The 9,704-nt window shown below is 44.2% G+C and overlaps 1 protein-coding gene across 1 annotated transcript in view; it reads left to right on the plus strand.

Moving 5' to 3' along the window:
* Window positions 1–9,440, plus strand: part of PRCC (proline rich mitotic checkpoint control factor) — a 31,162-nt gene extending 21,722 nt beyond the window's left edge. The window contains exons 4-7 of the mRNA XM_012449790.2: window positions 100–195; window positions 2,764–2,907; window positions 5,655–5,720; window positions 8,990–9,440. Of these exons, the coding sequence (XP_012305213.2) occupies window positions 100–195; window positions 2,764–2,907; window positions 5,655–5,720; window positions 8,990–9,076 (393 nt within the window). The 3' untranslated portion in view covers window positions 9,077–9,440. The remainder of the gene's footprint in view (window positions 1–99; window positions 196–2,763; window positions 2,908–5,654; window positions 5,721–8,989) is intronic.
* The last annotated feature ends 264 nt before the right edge of the window (window positions 9,441–9,704 follow it).

The following is a 9,704-nucleotide window of genomic DNA, read 5'->3' on the forward strand; positions in this document are numbered from 1 at the left end:
GCCTGTTTGATGAGGATATTCTGTTTCTGGACACACTTTACCGTCCCCTGTCCGACTCTGCCCTCACTTGGTGTGTTTTTCTTTCCTCTTTGGCTGCAGGATTATTACAGTGGTGGCTACTATCCTGCACAGGACCCGGCTCTGGTCCCCCCACAGGAAATTGCCCCAGATGCCTCCTTCATCGATGACGAAGCAGTAAGTTAACAAAGCTGCAAGTGACCATCTTTGACCCCTGGGCACCATGTTTCACATCTGAAGCCAAAGGAAATTAAAAAAAAAGCACACACAAAAGACAAAACTGTATCAGGATTAGGTTGGCAACATGTAACTGAGAAACTCTAAATAATAGTGGCTTATAAAGGAAGTTAGCTTTTTTCTTCATGGAAGAAGGATATAGGTAGGCAGGCCAGGGGTACTTTGCAGCTCCGCAGAGTCAGGTATCTAGTCCCCCTTTTTTTTTTTTTGGTAGAGATGGGGTCTTGCTTGTTGTCCAGGCTGCACTTGAACTCCTGGGCCCAAGTGGTTTCCCAAAGTGGTGGGATTACAGGGGTGATTTACCATGCCTGGTCTCGGTCTCTTTCTGATTATCACTTTGCCATCCCTAGGCTGTGGCCTTTATTCTTATGGTCCATGATAGCAGCTCAAGAAAGCTACAGCCATCACACTGGCGTTGGAGATGCAGCAGGGTAGAGAAAGAAAGAGGAGGAACACTTCCCCCCGTTTCTAGGAGACTTCCTGAAAATTCCTAAGAGCATGTCCACTTTGATCTCACTGACTAGAATCTGCCCACGTGGCCATATCTAGTTGTTTTTTTTTTTTTTTTTTTTTATGTTTTTGTTTGGAGCAGAGTCTTGCTCTTTCACCCAGGCTGGAGTGTGGTGGCATGATCTTGTTCACTGCAACCTCTGCCTCCCAGGCTCAAGCGATTCTTGTGCCTCAGCTTCCCAAATAGGAGTAGCTGGGATTATAGCGTGTGCCACCATGCCCAGCTAATTTTTGGATTTTTAGTAGAGACAAGGTTTCACCACGTTGGCCCAGGTGGGTCTTGAACTCCTAGCCTCAAGTGATCCGCCGGTCTCAGCCTCCCAAAGTGTTGGGATTACAGGCATGAGCCACCACATCCAGCTAGTTGTAAGGGGTCTAGGAAATGTAGTGTTTCAGTTGTATGGTAATATGCCTAGCAAAAATTTTGGATTCATTTACACTAAAGAAGGGGAGAATGGATTTGGGGAGGCACCAAGCAGCTATATTAAGTAACCCTGTGTTTCGCATAATGGTATCATCTCCCTGCTGCTGAGCTTTCCCAAGCTTCAGCCAAAGGAAAGGTAAAAGGACAATGTCCTGTGACTTTCAGGCCCTTATTGAGGATATAAAGTACCGTTCTATCTGCAGGTAAGTCACAGCCTATTAGGAGGAATCTGCAGAAATAGAGGGTGCTACCTCTCCATGGAGGTTCTTATAAAAAATAACTCTTTTCTGCTTACCTTTTCCCAGAAACACATCCATCCCTTTGCATGCTTCTGCCAGTGCTTGATAGTGTGTTCATCCACTCTCCTTCTTGGCAAGTTTAATAGTTGGTTTCTTTCGAACCAGCTAAGCCTAGCTGGGAACCCACTTACTGGAAAAGTCAGTTTCTTATAAGTAGAGTGAGTGTAGAAGGCCTCACTAATGTTGAGATCAGGATCTGGGTCTCAGTCTCACTGAAGCTTCTGAGTTTTAAAATTCGATTCTGCTTCACCCACATTCCCTTTGAGGCACACCTCTGGATGACTTGTGTGATTTGCAATTTTTTTTTTTTTTTTTTTTTTTTTTTTTTTTTAGGAGGAAAGAGTAACAGTCACCTAGAAAGTTTACTGGACTTTTTTTTTTTTTTCTTCTTTACCCTTAAAAACTCTTTTGATCCATGTTGAGAAGCCAGCAGAAAAGTAAAGGAAAAAAACTCCTTTGAAGTAAAGCTAAACCTGTGTGTGTGCATGAGGCTTCTTTTCTTTGCAGCCCCACATTCTTTGTCTGTAATGTCCACTCTGGTGTGGGGGTCTGTTGATTCGATGATACCGAACCATTAGAAGGAACAGAAATGGACAAATAACTGATTTTTAAAGGAGAAATCCTGGAGTTTTGTGTTTTTTGGGGGCTTGGAATTTTATTTTTTATTTTTATTTTTTTAGCGGCAAGGTCTTGCTGTGTTTCTCAGGGACCACAGGCACACACCACCACACTTGGCTAATTTTTTTGTAGAGATGGGGTCTCACTTTGTTGCCCAGGCTTGTCTTAAACTCCTGGGCTCAAATGGTCCTTCCACCTTGGCCTCCCAAAATGCTGGTATTATAGGTCTGAGTCACCTTGCCTGGCCTACTCTGAATTCTTAATATGGAAATTGTATACAGTCCTTTTAGGCAGATGCCATTAAAAATAAAATAGATTCAAGGGTACGTGTGCCAGTCTGTTACATGGATATATTGCATAGTGGTAGGCAGATACCATTTGAGTGCAAATTTATACCGCTGGTTCTCTGCACTTGTTCACATTTGGCGATACCTCTTAGCTTCCCTCTCCCTGGGTCCAGGAGACCTGAGTAGAAGTAGCCTTTTATCTGGCATCAAGGGAGTTTGGTAGATGGCAGGGTGAAAGGACGGAGAGAAGAACTGAGGGTACCTTGGGATTGGGGAGTCACAATATCATTCCATAAACTCTGGTTCTTTAGTGACATCTGCTGATCCCCTTGCCCAGATTCCTGACTCCTGCATTTTTTTTCTTTTCCAGTTTAAGCGGCTACAGGGCAAGAGGAACCGAGGGAGAGAAGAAATCAACTTTGTGGAGATCAAAGGTGATGACCAGCTCAGTGGGGCCCAGCAATGGATGACTAAGTCATTGACAGAAGAGAAAACCATGAAGTCATTCAGCAAAGTAAGTGGGAAAGGTCTACTGAGTGGCCAACTTGGAAAACTGCAAAGCAAAATCTTGTCTTATGCCCCATCTTGACCCCACACCCCATTGTTATTGTCACAGCACCCCCTTTTTTTTTAGACAGAATCTCACTTTGTCACCCAGGCTGGAGTGCAGTGGTATGATTTCAACTCACTACAGCCTCTGTTGCCCAGGTTCAAGCGATTCTTCTGCCTCAGCCTTCCTGAGTAGCTGGCATTATAGGTGCCTGCCAACATGCCCAGCTTATTTTTGTATTTTTAGTGGAGATGGGATTTCACCATCTTGTTCAGGCTGGTCTTGAATTCCTGACCTCCTGATCCACCTGCCTTGGCCTCCCAAAGTGTTGAGATTACAGGCATGAGCCACCTCACCCAGCCACAGCATCTTTAGCAAACACATTTTGCCCATGGCACTAGAGTATGCAGCAAACCTCACAGATACAGCTCCTGCCCTTCAGAACTTTGCAGTACTTTTAACAGCTCTCCAGCTGGATGGGGGTGTCTGGTTGCTGAGACTGAGTGGTTGGAAAGGACTCCCAGCCTGTGCTTGTGGCTCCTTCCCAGGCTGCACAGAATCCACAGCTGCTCTACTCTTTCCCTATAGTCAGATCCTTTTTTTTTTTTTTTGATTTAAAGTTTTTTGTTTTAATTTTTATTCTTTTAAAATACTATCTTCTTCCTTTCCTTCCCTCTCTCCCTTCCTCCTTCCTTCCTTTTGTTTTCATTTTTTTGGTATTTTTTTTTTCTTCAGAGTCTCACTCTGTTGCCCAAGCTGGCATGCCCTGGCTCAATCACAGCTCATTGCAACCTCTGGCTCCCAGGCTCAAATGATCCTCCCACCTCAGTCCCCTGAGTTGCTGGGACTATAGGTGCATGCCACCATATACCCATCTGATTTTTTAGAGATGGAGTTTCACCATGTTGTCCAGGCTGGTCTCAAACTCCTGGCCTCAAGTGATCCACCCACCTTGGCCTTGGCCTTGGCCTCCCAAAGTGCTGGGATTACAGGCATGAGCCACTATACCCGACCTCAGTTCATTGTTTCAAGCTGGGACCTGGCTCAGCATATCTTTGAGGTGTGGGCACAACAGAACCTCAGAAGTCCTGGAGTCCCGAGATTCTGAGCGTACAACTCTTCTGTGTTCTCTCCATTATTTATTGTAGCCAGCTGTAGTCTTTTCCAGTGCTTTTATTCATCACATTTCCCACACCACACTCCTGCCTTCTCTGTCCTAGTTTTCTTCAGTCAGTATGATGAACATCTCCACCTAGTAGCTGAGAACAGCAAATGTGGACATTTATGAGCCTGCCACTGGGGGAGAATGTTGGGCAGCCCTGGACTTGTGCCCAGCACCAGCAAGGCCAGGGTCGAGGATTTTGTTCCCTTTTCCTCCCCCCATTTGCTTTGCTTTGTTCTGTGGCCACAGATGGCCATGCAAGCCCCAGCCATTTGTTTTAACTGAATGCTGGCGGTCATACAGGACAGAGCAAAGGATGGTGGTTAGATCAGCATAGATCCATCACTGTTTACTGGAAAAGCCACTTAGGAGAGTGTGCTCTACCAACTGTGGGTCGAGAAGCATAGTCACGTAGTAATAGCTACTGTCATTAATGCTCACCGTGGGCCAGGAATGGAGCTGGATGTTTTATGTATGTCATCTTTAACTGTCACGTTAAATGACATTTAATAGCAGCAAGCAGCTAGTATTTGCTATTTTCCTATCTTCAGGTTTTCTTGCCACCCTCTCATTGTATGGAAGTAGATTTTGTTATAAGGAGAAAAAGATATGGTCCTTGTCCTTGAGGAGTTGACAGCATAGTTGGGAAGAAGAGATTTAAGGACACTTGAGTGTAAATGATTACAGCACAAATTGATTACATAAGTGCTGAGGAGACTCTAGAGAGGAGTTTTGGGAGTTGGGTGGAGATGATTAGGAAGCTTCTAGTCTGAGACAACTCTGGCAGAGGACAGAAAAACCGCAGAATGAAAGCCCAGACCAATATAGACTTTGACAGTAAATCATTTGCATCAAAGTTTGGTTACGGGTTCAATGCCGTTACGGGTGGAGGCTGGAAGATTGGGTAGAGGTGGAGTGATTGTGAAATTTCTAATTCCAGGGAAGCTGCTGGCACTTACTAGAATGGGGAAGGCGGGGTTTTAGCCAGAGGTGATTGATGGGAGCGAGCTTGGTAAGCAGTAGGTAGGAGACAGGCTAGACATCTGGCTTGACTGGGGAGAAGGGGACAGAGATGAAGAGGGTTTGAAGGGAGATGGGCATGGGGATTGTGGAGGGGCCTGGCAGGGGGGCAGAAGGTCACCTGTACCCTGGCCTACAAACTGTTTCAGACTGACTGCCGGCAGTAAAACTGATCTCAGATGTCCACAGCGGCCAAAGCCCCGTGCTGGGTGCTAGGGGTCTGGTGGGATTACCAAAGATGCAGAAGACAGTCCTGACCTCAAAGTATTTCCAGTCTAGCGGGGTATATTAGCAGGCTATTTCAGGCAAGTGTTCTTAGCTTGGGTTTTTTGTATAATGGCTTTAATGAAAATACAGGCTTTGTAAGTATATAGAGGTAAAAACAGCTCCAACTTTTCTCCCCCAGGAGAAAACCCAGGATTTGGGCTGTGGAATCAGCCTCTCAGTCCCTAACACCGCACCATCTGGGCACATGAGAAATTTCTGCTTTCATCCTGTGGATTAATGACTATGTTTTCTTCTCTTACAGAAGAAAGGTGAGCAGCCAACAGGCCAGCAGCGGCGGAAACACCAGATCACATATCTGATTCATCAGGTGAGAGAGAGCTGAGGGCTCTGGCTCAGGCAGAATTCCTGTAAATCTGGGAATTTGAAGGCTGAGATACGGGTTAGAAGCCCGGATGCCAGGGACCATCTTCTGGCAGGCATCCTCTCCTGTTCTCAGAGTGGCCACTAGGAGGGGATATATCCTTCAGAATTATTCTGCTCTACTTCAGTCTGACTGCAGATAAGATTCAGGTGCAGGTGCTTCAATAAAACTCTGTTAAGTGAAAATCCAGATATCCAAAACGTAATTTAAGAGGAGAGTGAAATGGTTTATCATAGGGTTCTTTTAAATAGCAACTTTCTCTAGTAATTTAAAAAACTTTAAAAAAAGTTGATTCATCAATTTAGCAAAACATCCACCTGATGAAGAGGTTGGTTTTATATTCTCCACTTCTGTGGCAGGGAACATCAACACAAATAATTCAGAATTACAGGTAATCCAACAATGTCTTTTGAAATTAGAGTGTCTTGCAATTTATTTAATATGACTGGGCAGCTTTCAAATACAGTTGACCCTTGGCCAACACAGAGGGTTAGGGGTGCCAACACCCTGAACAGTCAAAAATCTGCGTATAACTTTTTTTTTCCTTTTTGGAGACAGGGTTTTACTCTGTCACCCAGGCTGGAGTGCAGTGGCACAATCACGGCTCACTGCAGCCTCCACCTCCTGGGCTCAAATGATTCTCCCACCTCAGCCTTCAAAATAGCTGGGACCACAGGTGTGTGCCATCACATCTAGCTAATTAAAGAATTTTTTTGTAGAGATAGGATCTCCCTGTGTAGCCCAGGCTATGTGTATAATTTTTGATTCCCCTAAAACTAAGCTACTAATTGCCTGCTGTTGACCAGAATCCTTACCAATAACACATTTTGTATTTTGCAAAATATGCTGGGTTTTCACACCTGCTGACATAGCTGCAACGATAACTTCATAAATTTCCTTTTTTTTTTTTAGACAGAGTCTTGCTCTGTCACCAGGCTGGAGTGCAGTGGCATGATTTCTTTTCTTTTTTAACAATTGTCCTTATGCTGGATTTATTTGTCCTGAAGTGGCAGGCAACTGCAGCTGCAGACCCCAATCTACAGAACATACCAAATGAGTCACCTTTTTCTTGTGATGTCATCACTTTGCTGCTTGGGAACACTTTAGCATGACTAGTAGCACTTCATATGGGTTCCATGGTGTTATTTAAGATTTATGGGCTGGGCGCAGCGGTTCATACCTGTAATCCCAGCACTTTGGGAGGCCGAGGTGGGCGGATCACGAGGTCAGGAGTTCGAGATTATCCTGACCAACATGGTGAAACCCTGTCTTTACTAAAAATACAAAAAATTAGTTGGGTGTGGTGGCGTGCACCTGTAATCCCAGCTATTCAGGAGGCTGAGGCAGGAGAATCGCTTGAACCTGGGAGGTGGGAGCTGAGATCGTGCCTATGCCAGCCTGAGTGACAGAGTGAGACTCTTTCCAAAAAAAAAAAAAAAGATTTATGGTATTGTACACAGTGAAAAACACACAAGAACTGAGAGAGCACATGCACATTTAACTGTGTTATGCAACGTTCTAAGAGACAAGCAGCTCCCGTGGAAATGGTTAGTGTCATGTGGTGTTTTAAGCAGATACAATACTTGAGCTCACTGCAATAGCAATAAGAGGTGTCTATGATAAATTATGACATTAGTACAGTGTGTACTACGTTGAATTTTACACAGTTAGGATTTAATTTCTTTACATTTCTCTTGACTACAAATGGCATCACATATGATATGTATTTGTGTGTACATTTTTATAAATGTTAACTTTCTATCGATTTGTGTATATTTTATGGTAGTAATGATAAAATAGACTAGTATCTACATATATTTTATGCATTCACAACATACCTTTTTCTTGATTTTTTCAGTATTTCTAGGTTACACAATTTGTGTTTTCAAATTGTCTCAAATCTCCAAAAAAAGTTCTAAAATATTAAATATTTATTGGAAAAAAAATTCACGCATGAGTGAATCTGTGCAGCTCAAACTCGTGTTGTTCAAGGGTCAATAGTCATGAAACATTTTTTTTTTTTTTTTGAGCTGGAGTCTCACTCTGTTGTCCAGGCTGGAGTGCAGTCGCATGATCTTGGCTCACTGCAACCTCCGCCTCCTGGGTTCAAGCAATTCTCCTGGCTCAGCCTCCTGAGCTGGGATTGCAGGCGCCCACCACCACGCTCAGCTAATTTTTGTATTTTTTAGTAGAGATGGGGTTTCACCATCTTGGCCAGGCTGGTCTTGACCTTGTGATCCACCTGCCTTGGCCTCCCAAAGTGCTGGGATTACAGGCGTGAGCCACCGCGCCTGGCTAAACATCTTTTTAAGACTAATTGAACTAAATTCTGTCAAAGATACAGATATGAATAAGACCCTTTCCTGGCCCTTTTCCTGGGGAGCGTACATTCTGGTTGGTGATTTCATGGTATATCTTGCTTTCATTGTTTTGTCGTATTTTCACCTTCCTTTCAGGAACTCCTTTGTACTCTTTCCCTATCTTGTGATTTGTGGGAAAGGATTTGAGAGTATGATATTATTTAAACCCACTCTCTTAACCCCCACCCCAAATTCCAAAGGAAATGAACAGGCATCAGATCACTTTTGAGGGGGCTTGAGAACCCTCTTTCTAGGGTGGTACTTCTACATTTCAGAATGCAGTATAGAGCCAGGAGTTGTTGAGATCTGAAGAGAGAAGTCATTCTTGTACCTCTCAGTTTCTCACAGCTTCAGTCCTTACTTTAAAATTGTTTGAATTTCTAAGGTACCACACATACTGTATTTGACACAACTGCAAAACTGCATATCCAAGCTAAGCGATTGTTAGTTAGTGTTCCGTTTTGACTGGTCCAAGCCTTTGAAGCTGTCCCCTCCTACTCTGTTGCTTGGGTGTCTAAGGCAGCTGATTTTCTTCCTTTTAGATGTTAAATTCTAGTTTTCATTTGCCCATTTCCCATTTCAGCTTTTGAGTTTTAATTCTACTAGAGGAAACACCAGGATTCTTGAGTCTTTATTCTGCTTAAGCCTTTATCACTCTCCAAAGAAATGATTTTTTTCTTTGTTTTCTTGGGGTCTTCCCCTTTTACTTGGGTAAGTTTTTCAAGGCATTTGCTGTTTCCCCGTAATTTTTTTGAGAGGAGAAAGATTGTAAATTGGGAAGGTCACAGAGGCAAGAGGACAGTGTTTCTCAGAATTCCAGTTTGACCCTCCCCTCCCCCTTCTTCCTTGCCACAGGCCAAGGAGCGGGAGCTGGAACTGAAGAACACCTGGTCAGAGAACAAGCTCAGCCGCCGTCAGACCCAAGCCAAATACGGATTCTAGGGCTCTGGAACTGATTGCTCCCAGGATCTCCTTCCTGCCAGCCCAGCTGGCCTGGCCCCCAGCTTCACCTCTGGGACCCCAGCTGCTCTAAGCCTAGGATCTCTTTCCCCAAGGACCCAGCCCTCGCCTCTGCGAGAATGAACATATTTGATAGATTTTTCTTAACAAGTTAGAAAATTCAGCTCCTTTCTGTCCTGGAGCTAGCAAAGACTTGTGTGACGCCTCCGAAGGGGCTCTGAGTTCTGGGATGGGAGTTTTGCTCCCTGTCAGGTGTGATGAAATGTTGAACCCTCCCCACCACCACCACTTTTTTTTTTTTTTAAACCAGGGATGTCTGTTGAAATAAAACATTCAGTCTGACAGACATTGCCTGCCATGTCCCTGGATTCGTGTTTACCTTGTGTAAAGCACCTTCCAAACCGTCTTGAGCTGCCTCATCACTTTACTTTTTTCCCTCTCTATCCACCATCTAATGTGAGTTCGTGGCCATTGAAGACCCTAGAAATTGTGTGCACAACTTCATATGAGGCGGGATGATTTTCAGAGGGGCCCGTGATCCCAAATGTATATTGCTGATCTCAGGTACCTCTGGAGACTGGATGAAGTCAAGAGGTTCTTTCGGTAGCAC

The sequence above is a fragment of the Aotus nancymaae genome, unplaced genomic scaffold, assembly GCF_030222135.1.
Source record: "Aotus nancymaae isolate 86718 unplaced genomic scaffold, 86718_ANA_hifiasm-v0.15.2.pri h1tg000108l, whole genome shotgun sequence".
Taxonomy (NCBI): Eukaryota; Metazoa; Chordata; class Mammalia; order Primates; family Aotidae; genus Aotus; species Aotus nancymaae.